Source organism: Salarias fasciatus, chromosome 10 (assembly GCF_902148845.1).
Source record: "Salarias fasciatus chromosome 10, fSalaFa1.1, whole genome shotgun sequence".
In the NCBI taxonomy this organism is placed as follows: domain Eukaryota; kingdom Metazoa; phylum Chordata; class Actinopteri; order Blenniiformes; family Blenniidae; genus Salarias; species Salarias fasciatus.
In genome coordinates, this window is record NC_043754.1 from 3348932 (window position 1) to 3371665 (window position 22734).

Consider the following 22734-nt stretch of genomic DNA (forward strand, 5'->3'; position numbering starts at 1 on the left):
GTCAGAATTTTTTTCCCCCCAAAATTTCTCTCTCACCTCAAAATTCATACTTTATTCTTAGAATGTTTATTAATTATTAGAATTTCCTTTTTTCTTAAAAAAGATAGATTACAGAGAAACAACTCAGAATTTTGAAAATAAAAATATCAAAATTTTGTGCAGAAAAAGCTGGAATTCTGCGCTGAATGAAACTTCCCTGTCAGAATTCTGCAAAATCTTATTTCAGGGCAAAAAAATAATTGAAAATCTGAATTCTGACAGAATATTGTCATTTTATTCCGTATTCAGATTTTTTTTCTGCAAAATTCTGGCATTCATCTCAACATGTTTTGTTTTAATCTCAGAATTGTTACTTAAATTATAAAATTCTGTCTTCATCTATGCTGAGAATTGCATACTGGATAACATGCATGTGTTCTGTTTGAGTATAAATCAACTTTTTTTAAAGTTTGCCTGCAGATTCACTCAATAACATGATCAATGGAAGAAAAACCAGAACACTTCAAGAAAAAAAATCCCTTTTATTGAACATTCAACACGTCCGCAGCTAAACTTGTTCTCCAAAACTGCATCTAGTAACAAAACTACTTGACAGAAATACTCTACAGTGCTCAACAAGTCCATGAATGGAAGGAAAAGGCAGCCACGTGAAAGTCGTCAATATCACTATGAAGAGAAACAATCATGGCATGACAGAGAAGAGGCAGGGAGACGATCTCCATACAGAAGCCATACAGATCACAAACACCACAAACCCCACAGCCAGAACCGAGGTTTGCTCTAATCTGTCACCCTGAAGAGGACACGATAAAACACACTTCATATGTTCACAATAAACATATTTACATCAAGTCATCGCCTGTTTCTTCTGTAAGGAAACCATTAAACACCCAAGAACCCAGACTTTACAGAAGGTCACTCAAACCAAGGACTCCAAACAAAGCCTTGTTTCATCCACTTCAATGATCCTGCACTCCTGAAAGCTCCAAAACATCCGCTAAACGGAGGGAACGACGGCGGCGACAGAGGAAACCACGTGGGGGCGTCTTTCAGTTCCTGAACGTTCCAGATGTTCCAGCTGCGCTTCCTTCAGCGACTGAGGCCCCCGTGGGAGTACCTGGCGTACCCGTTCTCCGGATAGAGGGAGAGCTCCTCCGAGCTGCCCAGCCCGTTGTTCAGTTCTGAAACACATGAGATTCATTCCGTCATGTCAGAAAATACACATCGATTCACCTGGATGTAATTTGAAAATGACAAACCTCCCACAATTTAATACATTTCACTTTTTCTTTTTTACCAGTTTTTGGATTTTAACATCTGAGGCACAACCAAAAATTGATGGTTGATCTACTCTGGATATAATAAATTCAAGAATGTAAAAAATAAAACTACGACCATGACCAGGGCCTTGTCTACATGACAACCTATTCAAGTGAAAACGTGTTTTTCGAGTGTTTTGGGGTCTGACTGCAAGACAACAGCGCTGAGCGCCACTGATTTTATTTTTTTTTTCTAATCTACTCCCAAGGTGGAACTTTCAAAAACAGTGTGGTTACAGGTGTTTTTAATTCAGGATTGATTTATTCTGAATGAAGTAATTCAGAATTACCATACAATCATGAGCTTCATGTTTACATGAGGAAGACGAAGGATTAAATCCTCTCTCACGCCGAGTCTGTGAAGCGTTCTGATTGGACGGGGCGGCCGTGACGTACTGACGTCTCCAGGAAGTAAACGGTGTTTTTCTCTCTCGATTAACTTTGACGCTACAGCTTTGGAAATGTCCGTGTTTTTAAGCGCCCGTCGATCCGCTCGTTTCGTTATATGCGATTTTTCAAAAACTACCGTTAAATAAATTGTCTCCATACAGGCTGAACCGCGGATCGCGATCTTGAAATATTGTGTCATCACGACGGAGCAGAACGACCAGAATGAAGTCCGCTTCCAGGCCAGAATAAACCCGCCGGTCTATTCGGATTTAAACTTAATTCTGAATGAAGTTTTCAGGAGTTTACATGGTCATTTCAGAGCAGAATTCGGCTTTATTCGGATTTACAGAGGAATAAAAAGTCCCATGTAATTCTGTCTCCATGGAAACGGGGGGAAATACAATGTTCAATGGAGAAATTATTGTGTAACAGGAGCCTGAGAGAGAGAGAGAGTCTAATCAATAGATGAATATAAGTACTTTTCATAGGCAGGCTGCACAAAACCTGTGACAAAAAAGCTTATAATTTCCAAAAAAAAATGCAAGTTTATTTATCTTATATCAATGCTTGCAGTAATTACATTTATGAAAGATTTTATTGATGCTACTTCAACATTAATGGAGAGTTATGATAGAAAAAGACATAGTACAATTGAAATATGAATATATGTGTAATATACAATACTTTGTAAAAATAACAGTAATTTATAATTTATAGAAGAAATAAAAAAGGAATAGGACAATAAGATTATAATGATGATGTCTCTTGTGATTATAAAAGGTATAAGTAGGCAAAGGTATAGAAATTCATTAATTTTAGTAAATAAAAAGAGAAGTCCAGTGATTGTAAACCTAAATGTCTTCAGTGTTCAGGAGAAACACGTGACTGATGGATTCGTCCACGTCCAGTCAGAAGGTACTGATCGCCTGTACCTGAAAATATGAGTTTTTCCTTCATGACGTTGACTTCTCGGCTGGAGCGTCGCGTCACGGCGCTCAGCATGATCTGCTCGGGGTTATACGTCTGCATCCCGCTCATCCTCCACCTGCGACACACAGAAAAGCCTTTAGGAGCCCAGAGAGACGCCGCCGCCGCCGCTGCTGCTGCTGCTCCTTTTCAACAAGCAGCAGCAGCAGCGTCTGGAGAGGTGGAGGAGAGAGGACGGAGGACGGAGGACGGAGGACGGGCCTCGGGGTGTCGGGCGGAGGAAGCAGGAGGACGACAGACGAGGAGGCAGAAACAAAGGCCAAGGCAGACGCAGCAGTTACCTGATCATATGATAGCTGACAGATGCCAGGGGGCAGCGGAGGAAGGTTGCATGCAGATCAGGCAGAGCGGAGGACAGACAGAGAGAGAGAGAGAGAGAGAGAGAGAGAGAGGACGGCGAGAGACAGAGGAAGGTCGCAGCGTGGAGGACGAATGCAGAAAAACACCCAGAAGACAAAACACACAAGAAGAATTACAAAAAAAAAAAAAGCAGAAAAGTCAAACTCAAGAGGCTCAGCAGAAACACACACCCGTGTTAATGCAGCAGATTTAGACCAGTGATACAAAACCATGTAAACATTTCCCATAATCCACCAGGGTTAATCCTGAAGACGAAGTCCAATTCAATTTTATTCACCAAACAAACACAAGCTTTAGGAAATTTTACAATAAGCATCCAGGAGGGAAAAACATCAGAGGATATTTAACTGAGAGATTATCCCCACTAACAATCCACCTGGTAATTCCACTTCACACCACCAGGTGGAGCAGTGCAGCGATGGTAAACATGTGGCTGGTGGACCATAGCTGGCCCCCAAAGCGTTTAATCCGGCCCAGAAGAGGATTTAAAAATGGCCATGAAGAACAACACTTATGAAAAGTACGGTAACTGATTTTAGTGAGCTAAATCCACAAATCATTAAGTAATCATTACCGGAGGCAGATCAATGAAATCAACGCCTAAAGAGGAAGCTGAAATCTCTGTGATGTGAAGAGAGAGGATTTTATAAAAACGTCAGGTTTGCACATGTTATGTAAAATGTCTGTTACACTGCATGTTCAGGCTTTCTGCAGTAAAAAAACAGGTAAAAATGTGGATTTTAGCTGTTAGTTGTATTGATTTCATGTCATTATTTCATTGTTTTGGAGCAGCTGAGAAGAGGCGCAGCAGTTTTTGGCCTTCAAGATACAAGAGCTGCTACTTTTCATATTATCATCACTAAAATCATGTTAACACTCAGAGCAGGCAAAAACCAAACAAGACCGACTCGCTGTAAGATTAAAAAGAGCCTCGAGGAAAGTCGAGAAAAAATCCTTCAAAGAAATGTAAAGACACGCACCACAGTTGTTTTTGTTTTCCTAATATTGTTATTGTTAAAAAAAAGATGGAAATGATCTTTTATGGATTCACTGCGGCCTTCATCTCTTCTGAGAAGCCGTAAAACTGTTTCAATTAAATTAAATCCCATTTGCATTTAGAGCTGCATCTTCAGTACTTCAGTGAAATTTAAAAACATCCAGAATACAGTGGATGAAAATGAACAAACGTTTTTTTAATTTTATTTTTTATTTTTTCAAATCCTTCAAAGAAGGTGAAAGTATTTTTTGGACACGTTGTTCTGCATTTACAGCCTCCGGCCACCAGGGGGAGACACATTTCACCATTTATACGACAAGAGCATTTGAAGACACTAAATAATTGAAAAGTGCATGTTTTGGAAGTTTTTCAAGACACATGCAAATTCAAAATTTTCAAGGATGTTTTTGTTTCAAATATTGTTATACTCCAGTAAAAGGAAAAAGGAAAAATATCTGATAAAATACGTTTATATTTTTCAAATAATCTAAGTTTGACTATCAAATTAAAAAAATTAAAAAAACAAACTGGAAAAGTCCAAAATAATAACATTATGCACAATAAATCTAATATATGTGGAAGTTTCCTATTTTAAATGTTATTCTAGTTTTTATTTGGTCCATCTGAAACATTTAAAAAAGGGAAAACAAAACAAAGAAACAAGTAAAAAATGTAACAAAGATAAAAACAAAACCTTAATAAAATCAAACCAAAACAAATTATTTAAATTCTATTATGTCCAAAAAGAAGTAGGAAGAAACTTTTATAACTTTTTAACTTTTATAGTAACACCCCTGTAAAGAAAAAAACAAAACAAATTGAATTTTTTTGGGCCAGATGGAGATCTTTCTAACCTCCTCTGTTGTTGTTTTGTGGCTTTGTGAATCCTATGAATGAAAGATGGGGCGTTTCACTCTTAATGATAAAACGCGAACTTTAAACTCAATGCTGCTTTACTGGTGTGTTGGGAGAGGCGATATTTAAAGGTTCTGCATCACGGTGATTTTCAGGACTTACTTCTGGAAGCAGAAGATTCCGATGACGACGGCGAGAGACACCAGGTCTGAGGAGATCCAGATGAAGCTGTAAGCGTTCCGGCTCTGCAGCACGAGAGAGAGAGAGCGACGGCAGTTTACGGCCAGAGCCCCTGGAGGTCAGCGTGCAGAGACCCCGCAGCGCCGCAGCGCCAGGGGCCGAAGCCGAGCGGGACGGCGGCTCTTCAGCTCCAGATCTACGTCCCTGCCCCCTCCTGTCCTCCGTCCCCGTTAGTCTCTGTCCTCTCTCCTGCCATCCCCACGTCACTGAGTGACCTTGTGTGTGTGTGTGTGTGTGTGTGTGTGTGTGTGTGTGTGTGTGTGTGTGTGTGTGAGAGAGCTGTTTACCATGAGCCAGATGGGGTAAGGCACCTTTCGGAGGACTTGGGGGGCGTCGGAGGACACAGAAGGCACCCCGCTACACCACAGGGTGGAGTAGAGCCAGGGCTCGTTCACTGGGTACACAGTCACACTCACATTGTTGGCCTGATACTCTCTGGAGGGGGAAACACACACAAGCTCAGAAGTGTTTATGTGACACAGTAAATCTGCAGAACTTCATCGTCAACATAGAAACATCATAAACCAGCTTCTATCTTCCCAAGTGTTTAGATGGTCTGGGATTAGGAACATAAAGCGTTTTATTACATATAGTGCTGGACTACAGCGGCCCAAACATGAATAATCCTAAGTACACGAGTCTAACAACGTGCGATTGCACCAAGAAGACTTCAATAATCATTAAAAAAAAGTCACTTTTTAATTGCATGTTGGCAGCAGGCATTTAGGTACAAAAAAACACATCTGAAACAAACTAAACTGGATTCTTCTGATGGAAAAGTGCAGATTAAAATATCAATATCAATTTTAATTATGGGAGAAATCTGTGTCTGTGTGTAATATAATTGGAGGTGTCAATATCACGACTCTTTAAGGGAATTTTCAGTAATTCTGTGTTATTAGCGCTGGATTTAAGGATGAAATGGATGAAATTCTCTCCTTTTCTGAACTGAGCTGTTGATCTCTCCCCCTTTTATTTTCATATTAACTATATTTTACTAACGCAGACTGAAGTGTTCTTGCCACTGTGGATAGGAGAGTTTCAAATGCTTTTGCTGGCGTTCATTCGTATTTTTTGGTCATCAGAAGAGCGATAGAAGGCAATTTAAGTATGGATCCATGCTGCCTGACTGGACAGAGTGTGTTCAGGCATTTTACATTGTTAGAAAATAAAGTGTGATCAATTCCAAAGTGGCGCTGAATTCACTGAAGGAGGAGCTACTTTTGTGTTTCAGCGGCTAAAAAGAGAATTCATCAGATTATTTCGGCGTCGTGTGAGTTTGGCGGGTCGGGATTATTATCGGCTTTAATGTTCTGGATGGTTTATCTGGTTCCTGTGATTGTAATTATAGATGTGTGATGAAAACAAATAATCTAATTCCAACTGAGGTGCATTTAAAGACTGGAGTGATGAGGAATTGTGGAGTTTTCAAAGTAATAAAGTGCCGTTAAAGGGGTCGTCTGTACAGACGTTCACGTCTTTTCTAGATGTTTACTGCTGAGCTTTGAGCGGCAGCCGAGACATCCAAACATTTTCCCTCCAGCATGGAAAATATCGATCAGTATGGAAATGTAAAGGATCTCTCCTGCAGAGTAAACACCCACATCGCTGTCCTGCATGCAGCTTCAGATTACACCCGAATGCTTGTTGACCATTACGAGCCGATATCGGGTTTCGCTCTGATCTCCCGGCTCGCCGCGGCGATTCGCTCTCACCGTATGTCTTTGAGGCTGATCTTGCTGTAGTGCAGGGTCAGGCTGGTGATGCCTCTCTGCCTGATCTCCTTCACCGACAGCTTCTCGCCGGCGCTCTGCTGCAGCCCCCTCACCCTCCCCCGGTCCGTGTCCGGGGTCCACGTCACCTGGCGCCAAACACACACACACACACACGCGAGGCGACAGGGAGACGCCGATCAGACAGAGCGCTGCACACACTTCCTGTCCAGAGATGATGAAATGTCAGGTGCTGTTTGACTCTAGACGATGCAAGAGTTCAGCGCATGGCGGCTGTTTTGCATCTTTATTTACATCCTAAAACATCTGGAGCTAACTCTACCATCTGCAGCACCTTGGAAAGGTCAAAGGTTGATAGCGGAGGCACATACAGTCCTCACCCTCTTCTGGGGGATGCCTGCTTTCTGCACGGCCCACAGCGTGTCCATGAACCAGCTGCGGTGGCGCGGGTGCTCCGGCGGCGGCCGGCGGACGCTGAGCAGCGCCGAGCTGTTGGTCCTGGAGGCCAGACGGAGCATCTCCACCAGGCCGCACACCGTCTGGCTCCCGATGCGGCTCCGGTCCTTCGCCGTCAGGGTGTCCACCGTCCAGTAGGGGTCGCTCTGGAGGGAGGGGGGGGGGTGGCGCACCACGCGGGTATAAACATCACTCCTGAGGCTCACTGAAGGATTCACCGCCCGGCGGCGCTTCCTACCTGCAGAAACCACTGGCCTGCATTCAGAGAGCGGATCTCGGTCCAGTTGAAGAAGGAGGCGTCTTCGTGCTGCCGGCCTGGAAAGGCTCTGCTGACGTTTGTGGTCCGCCTCAAGGTGCGATCTCGCATGAGGAACGGAACGCCGTCCACACTGCAACGACGGAACATCACAAAACCTCAGTCAGGGCTCGGCAGCAGAAGGAATCCTGGGATCACTCTGAGCTAAAATCCACGTCTGAAACATGAAGAAGACGTGATGAGAGCGTGACTGATGACCTGATGGCGACGTCGGCCTCCAGGGATCCGGCTCCGTGCTGCAGGGCTCTGTTAAAGGACACCATGGTGTTTTCTGGAGCCAGCTGCAGCAGAGAGGAGGCAGACGGGAGCAGCGTGTCCGGATGAGTTACAGATTGAGAAAAGGAAACTGTGACCGAGCAGCTAAACACTGAGAAACCTGGGAAAATGTGCACAACATGAAGCCAGTATGCCATTTTTGATGGAGAGGGGGACTTTTCAGCTTTTTAATTGTTATTTTTTTAACACATTTTCACCGGGATGTTCTAGTAAAAATCCATTAATTCATCCATCTGGACCGATTCTGAAACCTGATAGCAGTAAAAACACTCTAAATGTAATTATTTTACTTGTAAATGTAAAGAGTTTTCACAAAATAATCCAAAATATTGGCATTTTTTCACCAAAGAGTTTCATAAAAATAAAAAAAATTCAGAGCATTTTGTTGAGGAAATGTACTGACTGGATGTTCTCATCCCATCACTCGCTCTTCCATCTCCACAGTGAGGATCTGTGACGCTCCGGGGCGACTCACCATGGGCGCTCCCCGCCGGCCGATGATGGCCGGCCGCGGCCGGAGGCTGTTTCGGTCCATGATGCAGGGGCAGGTGAACGAGAGCGGCGCCAGATAGAGAGCCAGCAGGACCAGGATGTAGACGATCAGCACCAGCATCTGGACGTCTGCCAGACAGAGAGGGAGGGAGAGAGCCATTCAGGAGTTGAGGGCGGGGTTAAAAAAGGGGCAGCTGGGAGAGCTGGTTCAGTTCTCCGTGTCCACTTGCGCTTACTGGATCTCTCTCTGCGGACCACGTAGCCGGCGATCAGCCAGCTGACAGCGGTGACTGTTACCAGGGCTCCGATGTGCAGGAACGGGGCTGTGGACTGGTCGCAGGGAACGCGGTTAGAATCCCAATGGGTGTTTATGGATCTTAAGAATGGGGGATTCTGGCGTCAGACCGACCTGCATAGACACCAGCAGGATGTCCCACTCGTCCCCCCAGACGTCGTCCACAGAAACAACCCCGGAGACGGTGGTGAGCAGCGTGGCCAACACTCCGATCTGCACAGACGGGACACACAGTGAGGGACTTTCTCACGTCTGAGGTGTGTTTGGAGGATCTGTGAGACTCTCTGTACCTTGTGGACCCAGTACAGGTTCAGCTGCTGACCCAGGGAAATGTGAAAAAGGGCCAAGATCTGAAAAATGGAGCAAGAATCAGTGAAACACACGACTTATTGATCTGGCATACAACGGTCTGAAAAAAGCTGTTACCAGTAAGAAGGTTATGTAGCTGAATCCCACGGTGGTGGAGGCAACGATGGGGAGCGTTTCGTCCCGCCACTCTCCGGTTCGGTTGTACACCAACCTGCAAATTCAAGACAAGCACTGAATCGTGCACAAAGAGGCAAGAAGCTTAACTGATTCAAAAATGAATTTACAAATGTGACTCACCAGTTGAAGTCGTTGAAGTCATTTTTGGCCACCAGCCAGAAGTAGGTCCAGAGGAGAAGCAGCAGGAACGACGTGCACAAGATGATGAACCATGCGCACTCCCACTGGAAGAAACAACAGCAGCAGCAGCAAGCAGCGGTCAGGGTGCGATGAGGGAGCAAAGGATTCTCACCGCTGCAGACACACCGTCCATTCACATGCACTACATGTGGAATATCTAAATACTGCTCGACAAGCCGATAACTTCTGAAGCATTCATGTCAAATAACTGAAAAAAAAATCAAAGATTATTCAAAACAGATGTTTTTAACATTATATGGTTCAGTTATACTTGTATATTTATTGAGTCACAGTTTATTTAAATCTTAATATCGTCATTTCAGACCATAAAATACCTATTAAATGTTAATATGATTGGGTCGTTTGGTTTTCGGATTGGTGTTTGTGTAGAAAATACAGATGTTCAGCATGAAGCAGTGAAGAAACAGGCAGTTAAAGTTTGTGGTCACACGGAATTGTTTCAGCTGTTTTGGCAAAACAACTTCAAAATAAAACCCGCTGTTGCTGAAATCTTTGCATCTTTACCCCCAAAGTTTAAAACTACCTCCTGTTTAAGTGTAAAATATGTGTCATTAGCTTTGCGTGTTTCCTGCTGCCTGGCTTTAACCCTTCGCCGTCCGGTCTTCTGGCTCGCCATGTGGGGCAAAGGTCCAGAGGAGAGTCTGTGCTGCCTTCAAGGACTCTTCCCTCCAGCGGTTAACAGGATGAGCTGCTAATGCCATGTGACGGCAGGTGTGGAGCATGATAGGCCAGTCCACACATCCTGCTGGGCGCCGGTCGGCTTTGCGGCGCTCCCCGCCCGGGCTCGCCGTTTCCAGCAGCTTACGTAAGAGGCCCGGGGATGATTACATGTGTTTGCAGCTCAAGAGCAAACTGCTCGCGAATCCGTGGGAAACACACGCTGGTTATCCCGCGGACAGGAGAGGTCAGATACATACACACTGCAGCTGAAAATATGAGCGGGCCGAAGGGGTTTTTAATTGGTTTACCTGCAGCTCGGTGGAGCCGGAGCGAGCAGAACACGGTGATACGGCACCGAGCCAGACTCATGCTGACAGTCTAACCTGGTTGAATTTGAAAACAGTGGCCGACATTCGCATGGAGCAGATCAGCACTCCTGAAATGAGGGATTTCTATGCAGGTGCTTTGAATTTATATATTCTGATTGAAAGCGAGGGACATTTATTGTAATCCAGGTCATAAAAGAAGACGAATCTATTGTTTATTGGAAAGCCTGAGCAAATAATAGTTGTTTAAGGTTTGTTCCCCAAGCGAGGAGTATACCTAAACCTGATTTTTACACACATATTATGAGGTAGTGACCCATATCTGATTCTCGCAGTGGTTACAGGCTTCAGGCTACTTCTGAACCAAGCGCTAACAGTGAAGTCCCTCCAAAAAAAGGATGATGACTGACACCAATGTCATGGTGCATGAGAAGCCATGTGCTCATGTAAACTGTGAACATGCAAACTCCACACAAAGAGGTCAAGAAAACCTTGTATCAGTAGCATCTAACATGAAGGCAATATTGGCAGTCGTCATCGTACTGATATATTTAACAGAACGTAACATTTCACACATGAAAACTCCATCTTTTTCGTCGTTTCTGCTGTTTCCATGTAAACGGACTTGATTTTCAAAACACTGCAAAACTGTTCTGAAGCAACATAACAAAAAAAAAAATAAATGAATTTACACTTGAAAGCATTGACCACTGTTCATTTGGATTCTGTTAGCACCAGTCTGGGTAAAGATGGACTCTACATTGGTGGCAGAAAGTATCAGTGAAGCGACTTCCTGTGCAGTATTTAACTCGAGCCAGTTGAGGGAAAACTTATTAAAGGAGCGATAATGTGAGGATTGGTTTGACATGAGGATATTACACACATTTCACTGAATGCTTCTCATGAAACGATACCGATGACTTCAAGTAAGAATTGATCCAGAATGTGCCAGAAGCTGCAGCTACAGAGACATAAGAGCTCTGCCGTGGTTCAGGAGTCCTGAGCTTTGCCTCGGAGCAGCAGCAGCAGCTCGCTGGCTGATCCTCTGCGTCTCCTGACCGCGGTTTAGAGGCTGAAGCAGGAAAGGTTAACAAGTGAGCAAATGCTTATGTACAAATACACCCTCCTTAAGACCCACACTGTCCTCACTGCACTGCTCCCACTCCTGACCCTCCGGGTGAGGTTTAATCTTCTTCCTCAAATCCGAAGCTGATGCCAGTGTGCTAATTTTTACAGTGTAAGCATGCACTTTTACCCTCTTTCATCTCTTACTTTCTTCCATTTATCCAGATTGTTGTCATTAGCACCATAATCACACTGTTCAGACGTTAGAAAGACGATCTCAGTGTCCGCCGTCATTCATTTTCACTGGAGCGGCGTGTCGTCTCAAAGCTTTCTCTGCAGTGATACGCGGCTCTCAAAGCTCCCTCAATGTCTCCATTTAGAGCCGCCGGTACCCGGCCTCTGACAGCGGCCATCAATCCTCATCTTTGTGCTGACTCCAGCGTATGATAAAACTCTTCTTCTCTTCTCTGGTGATAAATCTGTTGAGACCCGGAGCAGGGAGGTCAGCGCCAGCTGAGCAGCGACGCCAACGAGGCCAACGAGGCACACGGACACGAGAAAATATGCCAAAATTAACAGCAAGATGCAGATTGGAGGTACAAGAAACATTACCGTTACTTACAACTGCTGCTATATCCTTAAACCATTTGCTTTTGATAGAATTTTTTACTAAATCTCTCATGAACTACCTGTCAATGTACAATCTAAAATCCCTTCCCATTGCTCAGGAGTTTTGTTGCCTTATTTTCACACTTTTACTCACACAGTAAATGCTACCTCACTGCAGCATCACCAGTATTTCATGAACAAGCATGGCTCCCATTTATTCCTCAGCGTGTTCTGCTGTGTTATAACCAACACTCAACTCACTACACTCCCACTAAAACAGAGCAACTTCCATTTGACAAATTAGGAGCAGTAGTTACTGTGAAGAACCAGAACAAACCGAACCGATTTAGACGAGTTCCAGCAGCTGAGCTGTGAGTGAAGTATATTAAAAAAAAAAAAGTATGAAATCATGTCCTTTTAGGCCTTCAGTAGTCATAGAAAGTGTAACACAACAATATTTTGACCAGAATTTATCCTGAAATGCATGTTTTAGCAGGGGAGGTCCATCTGGAAGGCCCATAAATGGGAAGATTTCACCGGCGTCTAAAATAATATCGTCCATGTGGGACTAGATCGGTTGAGATAAAGCAAATTTCCAGAAACCTAACAGGAGTCTGAAGAACTATTCAGACCAACTCTGTTATATTTTTGAACTGAATCACTGAAATTTTATTGACGTGCCTAAAAATTTCACACTTTTCCTAAAGACGTGGAAAAAACATTACAACAGCAGAATTAGTTGTTCTATTTGGAAACAAATCAAAAGATAAAAATGTAAGAAAAAACTCTGAGGCCATAGTGATAGCATTGTGTTATAATCATATCGCCCTTATTTCAATGGAAAGTTAATGCAAACAAATCAGACCAAAGATCCCTTGAAGCCAATGAGACAGTGTTGTAGAGCAAACAGACAGTGTTTGACTTCATGAATGCCGGCCTCTCTGCTAATGTTTGAGCACTGTGCATGTGTGTATGTGTGTCTCTGTATGTGTGTATGTGTGTGTGTGTGTGTGTGTGTGTGCGTGCGACCACACAAAGCTTTGTAAATGAGACAGGCAGCTGTGGGGCTTGCATTTTTTCCTCTCGGTCAGCACATCATCAGTGCCCGGCTCACACAGTCAGTAAATAGGCTAATTTACAGCCCAGCGCCCGGTTCTTTGTGCTGAAAAAGACATCCAGCAGCAGGAGCCGTGGGCTGCACCGCGGGGGTCCGGCACAGCTGGGCGTCTGGCTCCGGTTTACACTTCAACACACTGCTCCGATTCTGCTTTGTTGCGAGGAGCATTTTCCCCGAGTTACCAGGGCCCGGTCTGGAAGTCTCTCAGGAATTCAGGAGGAATAAATTGGCTTGACATCAGTATTTAATGAAATTTTTTGTGGGTCTTCATAAAAAAAAAAGAAAAAAAAAATTCCCTGAAAATCTCCAAGAGATTAGTGAAGCTTAAACGAAGAACGTCACAGCTTCAGAGCAATGAAGACATCGTAATGCCTTGGAGATGCGTGACACTCTGAAAAACAGTCATTTCTGAACAATAAGTGCTACTTTAGGGGGAAACGAGGGCCGCAATTAAACACTGCACTGCAATTACTGCGTGCAGCATGTACAGTAGGCTGTTGTTCTGGAGCTGCCGTCCACAAAGCCTGACCTACTTTTCTGGCCTTTGAGAACCACAAAATGGAAAATAGTTCATTTATTCTGGAGGTGCGCTCAGGTTTCGGTGCAGCCTCGGCGGGACCGGGTGGTGTGTGTAACCGCGCTGCTCGCTGTGGACGATAGGAAACCACTGTAATCTGCCTCCTCACACACACGCTTATCTGCCACATCTCTGTGCATAACGATGACAAACATGGAAAACCAATATTAACAAGTGAACTTAGCATGCAGTTGAACAGTCCGAGCATAAACAGATCAGTCCTGTCCTGTAACTTATTCTAACAGCTGAATTTTCCAATGCAGTGCAGTTGACATTAAAGTGTCGTTTACAATAGGAGTTAGCACTGTACTAATACTGGAAACACTGCATCTGAATAAGCCACAATTACAGTCACTACAGTCACTTAAAAATGTTTTTCTTCCATCTGCAGTCCTTTGTAATGGCTGATGACCCATTTACAACACAATTTCAAGTGACAATGCACAGCTTCTGTTTTGTTTCAAGTGCATTTATACTTGTCACCAGTTAAAAAGAATCCAGTTTGGTTGTCGGTCCTGTGCACTCTCATCAAGTATTGTTCTCCGTGCAGTGTAAATGCAAAACTCTTCTGAAATGAAAACATGAAAAAAAAAGAAGCATTTTCACTTGAAGCATTGTCGATTAAATGGGACCTGAGACACACTATACGCTCGACTATTTAAAGTATTATCTTCACGAGAGTGCAACTCCAAAACATGATCTGACTTTTATGAAACCGCCTTGTTCAAAGTTGGATACCCCTGTTCAGAGTCGAAGTCAACGCAACATTTAGCATGAAGGCACGTAAACAAGTATTTCTATTGTCAGGTTCATTCACCCATTCAGACACGCCTGTAGAGGTACAGACGGAAGAGGAACTGAAGGACAACCTGCTTTAATCATTTCTAATTGTGACTTTTTTTTTTAGTTTCTATTTTCAACTTCAATTTCCAACATTAAAAATAAACATTCAAGTACAAAATACTGCTGAAGATGTTCTCAGACATCTGACACTGAGATTTTAACTGCAAAGCATCTAATTGTGGAGGTTTCAAGGTGATGATTCTGTGCTTTCTCCATCATATCCCACAGAGTTACTAACAGATAGTGGAAGTAAACATTCTGAGCTCTTCGCTGATTCCATCAAAACCATCCAGAAAGGTTTCTGTTTCTCCAAAGCATCACACATGGTGTGAAAGGGTGATGTGATATTGCAGTGTGAAGCGCTTTGGGCTCTGTCATGCAGGGTAAAAAGCGCTATACAAGTGTAGTCCATTTACCATTTACCATTTACCATTTACCACACAACCTCTGCTAGGTTTCCCTCAAATCAATCTCTGTCCTGCATCCATGAAGATGAAAAACTAAATCAATGTTTCCACCGTTTTCTGTTCTGAAAACACAAAAAGTGTCAAATGAAAAAGCAATTCTTCAGAAATGCTGTGACAGTTCTACAGAAACTCTTCTGAAGCGGAACGCTGGACCCAGTGACCCCTGAGAATCTGATTCACCAGGTACATCAGAATGGAACTCCCTGAAGTCACTCAGATTTGTAATTTTTTTCAATTCTTCCTGCATCCAACAGCAAAACTTCAAGAACTGACCTAATGGTTAATCATTTCAAACCATGAAATTATTGCTTCTGAACTCTCTTCAGTGTCGTATTCTGCTATCCTGTAATAAACTACCAGCACATTAAAGACATAATTGTTTTTTGCCTAATGTCAGCTGGAATACATTCTAGACCCAACAACCCAGTGACTCAACATGAATAACGTCCCTGATCAATACCGTAGCATCCATAGACGTCGAAGAGAAGCGTCATCTTACCCTGGAGCTGTCGTCTTGCGAGCGCTGGTATCGTTTCCAGCGGCAACCATAGATCCCAGTGACGAAGGACACAAAGACCTGCTTCTCGTAGACCTGTAAGGGTTGGTGTTTCACCATGCTCCTTCAGCCTCAACGCGCCGCCAGTCCGTTAACATCCCCCACAGGACTGGAAGCCCTGCGGAGGAACCGCACGTTATCGCAAAAAAAGGGCTTCACACGTACAATTACACTTTTCAACAACATGCCGAGTCACGACATGCTGCTGAAGCATATTTTCACAAAACACCATGAATATGTTAACCGCCCTGGGCCTTGTTTGGAGTCACAACACCTGTGGAAGGAATCAACACACCTCAATAGCGAGTTGCGTCTCGGACAGACATAATAATAGTATTGGAATTGCTCTGCAGTCATGGCCTGTCTGACGCTGGAGGGCTGTGGTAAACAGAAATCAGCAGGGAGCGAGCATCCATCTGTGAGCAGGGCCGGATTCTCAAGCACAGGAAAACCCAGGTTCTCATTTTAAACTGTGACGTTTCTGTTTATAACACCCTGGCGCCCAAGAGTGTAACAACTAGTCCAAAAGCATGACTTTACGTGATTTTTCCGACCACTTTGGCCGGTGACTGTTGGATGGATTTGTCTTCTTCTCACAGCCATCTTGGATTGCAGCATCACCGATATCTCAGCTCGGGCCTCGGTGTTGGTTATGTCTGCAACGCTCAAGAAATTTGACTAAGAGATCAATGCTTTTTCTGAAATCTTTAAAGCTTTCTTGGTGGTTTGGTCAGCTGAATTGGAGTTTCTTGAGGGCCAGTTTTGGCACGCGGGCCTTATGTTGGACACCCCTGCTTTAAGCAATGGATTTTCTGATTCTTTGTATGAAAATGTTAGGTGCACAAGAACATACTTTTGTTCCAAGCAAAACCTTTTTCTCGAGGGTTTATTAGAAATTTCAGCATTCAGCATTCATATCATATCTAACTCAATGTAATGTGAATGATAGTTGTGATAAATAGAGAAAAAGTGCCACAATCGCAAGATCCAACCTGTCAATCAATGCCTATCGATGATTGGTGGTGAGAAAAGGGGAAAGAACTGTACACAGGAGGTGAATGCCATCTAAAATACCTTGTTTTGTTAAAGTACAAAGCAAGATTTCACCATAGAAATGAGACGCAGCAGGGTTTAGGTCCGATGATCGTACCAGAGTCAGATTTCTAAAACTGCTTTATGGTGGAGCTGCGGACGCAGCTCTGCAGAGGACAGGCCGCTTGCAGCAGTTTAACAAGCCCGCCTCCACGTCTTTCTGAGAGAGATTTCAGAACGAGGGTTTCTAGATAGGAAATGAATCTCATTCCTAATCTGAAACCTGTGTGGTTGAAAACTCATCTGAAATGAATCATCTGTTGTTGTTTTTTTTGTTCCATCTTTTTTGATAAGAGGGAACAATAAATAGCAATTTCCCCCAGACAGATAAGAGTGTTTCCTGGTCAACCAAATAAGCTGCTCCTTTGTTCTTATCTCAAAGAAGACGCATTACAGCAGGAGGGCAGGCTGCGTCTGTCCGTGTGTGTTCAGCTCACACTGATTCCACATGGAAACACTGCAGAAACCATCAGAGCCGCTCGGCCAGGACGCACCTCTCTGGACGTGACCTACATTCATTTCTTACTGATTATCATGAAATAATTGGCATGAAGGAGGGAGATTTCTGCTGGTTCCAGAGCTGACAGATTCCACATCCTTCACATTCAGACCGCCTCCTCCATCAGCAGGGGTGTAATTCCAGCCAGGTCGGCCGACTGTCTCCCAGCGTCACCTCGACTCGAACGAACATCAGGAAGAGCGTCTGGCTTCCATACACAAAAACAGAATCAAACTAGACAAGAGTTGTTCAACTTGTGGTTGAAGCAGTCAAATCTCCAGGCTAAAAACGGCTAAAACATGCAATCATTGCATAAACCAGGTTTAAGTTTACTTGTTTGGTTGATGATCCAGGTTCACTAGAAGTTATTTTAAGCAAAACTCCATTACTGGGGTATCTGGCTAAGAGTACAAGCAAAGTGTCGCCAGAAAATAAAAGCTACACAGCAGAAATGAAATGTGCAGCAAAATAGGCTCAAAGTAAATGATACGCTAACAAAACACCTTAACTCCTCTCTTTCACCACATCATTTCAGGATTTCTCGTCACACATGAGACTTTTGAGTAAAGTATTGGCAATACCAGCTGGGATTTGGTGCCTGTTATCAGATCGGAAAGGATCTCGATGGTGATATAAACATTATGAACGGCATCAGGTGATGCTGATAATGTATATTATCAGGCGAACATGCAGAACCAAGCAATACACTATCATCTTGAGTTTTGCAATCATGATTATAAGTTGTAATAAATAAAAAAATAAATAAAAGTAGATGATGATAAAATCGTTGTGCTTTGATAAACAGTGAGTGAAGGCCGGTGTGGTCTAATCCAACGGACGAGCTACTGTAGCTCAAAATGCTGCGAGAGGTCATGCTGGTTCTGATAGAAACATATCAGGATTAATGGAGCAGTGCAGGTTTGATGCTGCTGAACAATGCAGACCACTCAGATGTTAATGATGGTGTGGCTTCAGCAGAAAGGTTTAAGTACAATAAGCATGTTCCCAAAGCATACTGGGATTTTTCTCCAAATCAGTAAAATATCTGGCTAATTTTCCTTTACTGATGATAAAGCTTGTCTTTTTCTTTAGCTGATTTTTAAATACAGCCAGGGATTAGAGAACCTAATCTGATCATTTTTAAGATACACAGAACTCATAGAGGTTTGTGGTAACACAGCTAATTGAAATTCACTGAGTAAAACCGAAAAGATCTCCAGTCGGGTAGAATTTAAACAGGTAGAATGTCAGACGGTGAGCAGTTTTTAGCCTTTCAACTTAAACTTGTCTCATCAGAAGTGTCAAACATACGGCCTGCAGGCCTGACATGGTGCGCCAGAGAGCTGAAAACAGGCCACAGGGTGCAAATGTGAAAACATTCAAAGAAGACATTATTTGCAAATCCATCTGCTGTTTAAACAGACCAGCAGATAAAATACACCAAAGGCAGAGAATTTTTAGTTTTTCTGTATCCTCAGAATTGAAATCGGATTTCCCCTTTTGAGCATCACGCAGAACAAACTGTGTCCACTGTGTCCAGGGACACGGTGGAGTTTGAAAAGTGGAGCCGGGTCCCTGACTCAGCAGCGTGATGTGGTCAGATTTTGTACTTACAGCAGCAGCAGCTGCTCTGATTGGACTCACAGCTCCAATACAGAACGTTATGAATGTTTAATGGATTCTCTATTGTTTCTCTGAGATTCTGTTACAGACGGTCTGCAGTATCACGCCGTTATTTATTGTCAGTGAACAGCATGACAAGCCTGAAGACCTCTCATCATAAACCGCCGGTAATGGTAGATTTCATCTTACGTCCAAATGCACTGTGGTTCACCTGTCCTCAGGATCGATAATAAACCTCATTCATCTTTTTATGGTGTTCGTTCGGGCTACTCCCCCCCTGACGTGTACCTGAGAGGACGCCACGGTTCCTCCATGCCGATGTCTGGAAGTAACCCGGTTACTGTCAACGGGCCTTGGGAATGCTGCAGGCTCCCCTCGGCGTTCAACCATGCACTCACTGAACAATAATACAATAATCCACTAAGTCTCAGGCAGCCAACTGCCACGGATCCTCCACTATATCACTCTATTATTAGCCTCCTATCTCCATCACTGCCGCCCCTTTCCAGGCTTCGCTCCTCCATAAAAGTTGAATTTGCATGCATTAATAATATTCCTAATCTTTCAGTGGATTCAGCCCAAAATAGAGTTTCCATTAGTGTCACATCCCCATAAATTAGGAGTTGGAGGGCACAGACTGGAGACAGGAGTGAGCTTCTGCTATCAGCTGTTGATCATCAGGTCTGTGAAACTCGGAGGATGAACGTTTAGGCAACAACGTTTCAAGGGGGAATACATTTTCTGTGTTTTTATTACAGAAAAGTTGTGCATTTATGTGGCAACTTTTTGAAAACGATGTTCAATTCAATGTAATTCTGTCGGGCCATGACTGATGCTGTTGGTTGTTTTTGTATTGAAAACAGAGAAACAATGCACAGACATTCGTATGGACAGACCTCCGAGTTGGATTGCTATTCCAGGTGACTCTCAGTCCCAGGAGAGTCGGGACTGGTTTCCAACTAACTGGAAAACACTGTTGTTAATGTCCGTCTACTGAGCATGTGCAGGAGCGGAGACGTTGGTGATGCTGCCTCGTAAGCTCGTTAACTCAACAGGTTGGGCGAGTTTGTAAAAACCTGCATTTTGCAGCAGCCGACATGTTTTTTGGTGTGTCTGTGGCTCCTGATCATGGATGCGTTCGACACTCCTGCTCTAGACTCGATTTTTCGTTCTGTCCACATGAAGCCAAACGCCAGACGGATCCTCAAACGCTCGCACAGGGTCTCTTCCTTTATGGGGTAAAATACCCACAACGCTGACGTAACGTCCCCACTTCTCTGTTAACCTGCATGTGGTTGCCATGACAACCAACAACACAACAGCAGAGGATTACAGGGTTGTGTTTGTGGCTTTGACGACAGAATCTTTTGTCTGTCCTCCGTCATTGTGAGCAACGCCACAGAGTCCTGGATGCAGACGTTAGAGTTTCATGTTGTCTTCTCTGTTTTCAGTATTTTTCTGTGGCAGTGGTTCACAGAGCCACTGCAGGCCTGCAAGAAACACCACAGCATGTCCGGAGGTTTCTGATGTTCTCTGTGGATAGACAAGCGATCCTGTGGAGCAGTTTCATGAGGGCGACCACTGAAAATGGAACGTTTTGAAAACGGTCCAACATTCCACACGGATACTCACCATTGTTAACGTTTACAGAAAAGAAACAAGAGCGAAAACTCGCTACCTGACATTCTAGCATTCCTGCCTTTTAACTGGAGCCAGGCGTCATTTTCAAAACATTGCATGAAAATGCAAAACGTTTCTGAAATGAAAACGTCAAAACACTTCATTTTTCCTTGAAGGAGTCTTATAACACTGCTACTTGTTAGTTATTTAGTACTACCATTAAACTTATTTATTTGTTTGTACTGGAGTGCTCTGAAATTCTGCTCTATCAAACTGCTTCATATTTTCATTGAATAAATGTCAAAAGATCACATTTTCCTTGATTTAGGTCACAGCTTGTCATTAAATTGTGATTGTGGAGCCCAAAGTCACAAAAAAACTGGAGAAAAGTCTTGTCAAGAAAGTTCAGTTTAAGGTAAGTGTTTAAGTGCAGAATAATAAATATTTTTTTATTTGTTGAGTTGGACAATATGTAGTGTTTAATGTGTGAGGGAGCGTTTCAAACAACACTCACCCTTATGTTTCCATAAGCACATATAAATGTCAGGATTTTTTAATTTGAGATTCCAAAAGTTTTGATGAATAACAACGAGTTGCAACCTTGCATGTGGGGAACCCTGTTTTCAATCCTATTTACAGGAAAGTCATTCAGTGCAGAAACAGAACGGTGCAGACGGCAGTGAGCTGAAGGGACCAGCGACACAGAGAATCTGAATATGTCACTTTTAAAATTCTGTTTCCTACTTGAAAATTAAACATTGCGAAGTATTACATGGTGACAAAATTATTTGTGTACACATCAGGGCTGTAATACAATATTAAATGAACATATAAAGTAGAAAAGTAATCAATACATTGGAATTTGTGAACCATATTTTATAAAGATGTTGTTTTCCTGTTTTAATGTATCATTACACATGTCTGTGTATGCAGTCAAACATTCATAGTTTAATGAAAATGCATTTTAGGAAGCATGGCAAGACGCAACATTACAATTCATCCCAAAGTCACTTTACAGATGTAACTTCTAAACAATAATGGACTTGATAGGTAAGTTTTAAGATTATAAAATGTATCTATGAGTTATAAACAAGTTACAACATGTGAGCAGTGGAGTCATATGAGACCACGCTGACAACCATTCAGACAAAATATATGTAAAAGGATTTAAAACAAGAAGCTCACGTCAGGTTTTAACCTGAGAAACGAAATAAACTGAGTTGTTGTGCAGCTATTGAGTCATTTCTCATTGTTCTCCACTTCAGAGTGTCCACATGGGAGTTGAACAGGTAGTCTATTAATAAGACAGAAGACAAATTCATCTTAACAGCACTAAACTTTGAGAAATCACTGGAATGAAGCAGTGAGTGGAGATCAGATGACCGGGCTCAATCCGGAGCCTGAAGCAGCGCGCTGCGGGCCAAGTGACACTTCCTCAGATTATATGAAGATAATCCCCTGAAGTGCGCACAAACACTCACCTCGCCTCCACCGCGGCCGTTTCTTATCCCAGGACGACGAAAACACGGGAAAAAGAAGTGCGCAGCCCCCCTTGAGTTAGTCACTCATTTATTTCCATCTATGTGGACGCGCCTCCGCTTCATACAGGACTCTGGAGAGACTTTGCGCGCAGGTGGGATTCGAACCAGCGACGCACATCAGATGTCTTTAAGCGCGAGACGGAGCGGAGCTGCGGCGGAGGACTGCGGCCACGGAACAGGGCGCTGAGCAGAAGAAATAAGAGTTTCTCGGTGCGTAAAGACGCACGAACAGGCGCGTTCATGGAGTAACTCCGTGTAATCCGGGCTGCCGGGTGAGAGGGAGGAGCTGAGCTCCACACTGTAAAAAAAATCCCCCCCGGCAGCCCGCAGCGCCGCGCGCGAGACGCCGCCGCAAACCGGCGTTTTTTACAGCGTGCTTAATGACTCCGTCAGGTAAACGGACCTGAGCATCGGCGCAACAGTTCCACTGCCTCTGGATGTGGACGCCAGGACCGATACTCCCCACATGTCAAGCTTAATCATCCCACGTTGATGAAATGCTGCAAGAATTCACCAAAAATGTTCTGGAGGAAAGAAAGAGCTGCAGACGATCTGGAGGGCAGGTGCAACTTTAGAAACCAGAAATCACAACGCTGAAAACATTTTTAGGAGATATTCTGTGAGGGTGTTCTTAACACCTTTCTCGGATAGTTTTGTGCATAGTTTTGGTAGTTTGTGTTTCTGTTCAGGTTGTTTTTATGTCGTTCTGTGGTAGTTTGGGTTCCTTCGACAGTGT

General features: G+C 43.6%; 1 protein-coding gene across 3 annotated transcripts; it reads right to left on the reverse strand.

Moving 5' to 3' along the window:
* Nucleotides 1–501: 501 nt before the first annotated feature.
* gdpd5a (glycerophosphodiester phosphodiesterase domain containing 5a) lies at nt 502–22240 on the reverse strand. 3 transcript variants are annotated; one of them, XM_030101595.1, is made up of 17 exons: nt 21939–22240; nt 15567–15741; nt 9323–9426; nt 9143–9236; nt 9007–9066; nt 8831–8929; nt 8658–8751; nt 8405–8550; nt 7852–7934; nt 7576–7726; nt 7253–7483; nt 6864–7009; nt 5436–5583; nt 5071–5153; nt 2978–2992; nt 2642–2754; nt 502–1181 (listed from the first exon to the last, which is right to left on the reverse strand). In XM_030101595.1, the coding sequence occupies exons 2-17, from the start codon at nt 15681–15683 to the stop codon at nt 1090–1092; spliced, it is 1776 nt and encodes a 591-aa protein (XP_029957455.1). In that variant the 5' UTR covers nt 15684–15741; nt 21939–22240; the 3' UTR covers nt 502–1089. The 3 variants fall into 3 exon arrangements, with proteins under 3 accessions (XP_029957455.1, XP_029957456.1, XP_029957457.1); XM_030101596.1 differs by having other exon boundaries at nt 1051–1181; nt 7262–7483; XM_030101597.1 differs by lacking the exon at nt 2978–2992 and having other exon boundaries at nt 1051–1181; nt 21939–22239.
* Nucleotides 22241–22734: the final 494 nt, after the last annotated feature.

Bases quoted from the DNA above. Each gene is read 5' to 3' on its own strand.
- gdpd5a (XM_030101595.1), bottom strand. From the start codon at position 15,683: ATGGTGAAACACCAACCCTTACAGGTCTACGAGAAGCAGGTCTTTGTG. The intron at 7,484-7,575 runs GTAGGAAGCGCC...CCCTCCCTCCAG, and splicing joins CAGGCCAGTGGTTTCTGCAG to AGCGACCCCTACTGGACGGT. The intron at 7,010-7,252 runs GTATGTGCCTCC...GTTTGGCGCCAG, and splicing joins CCCAGAAGAGGGTGAGGACT to GTGACGTGGACCCCGGACAC.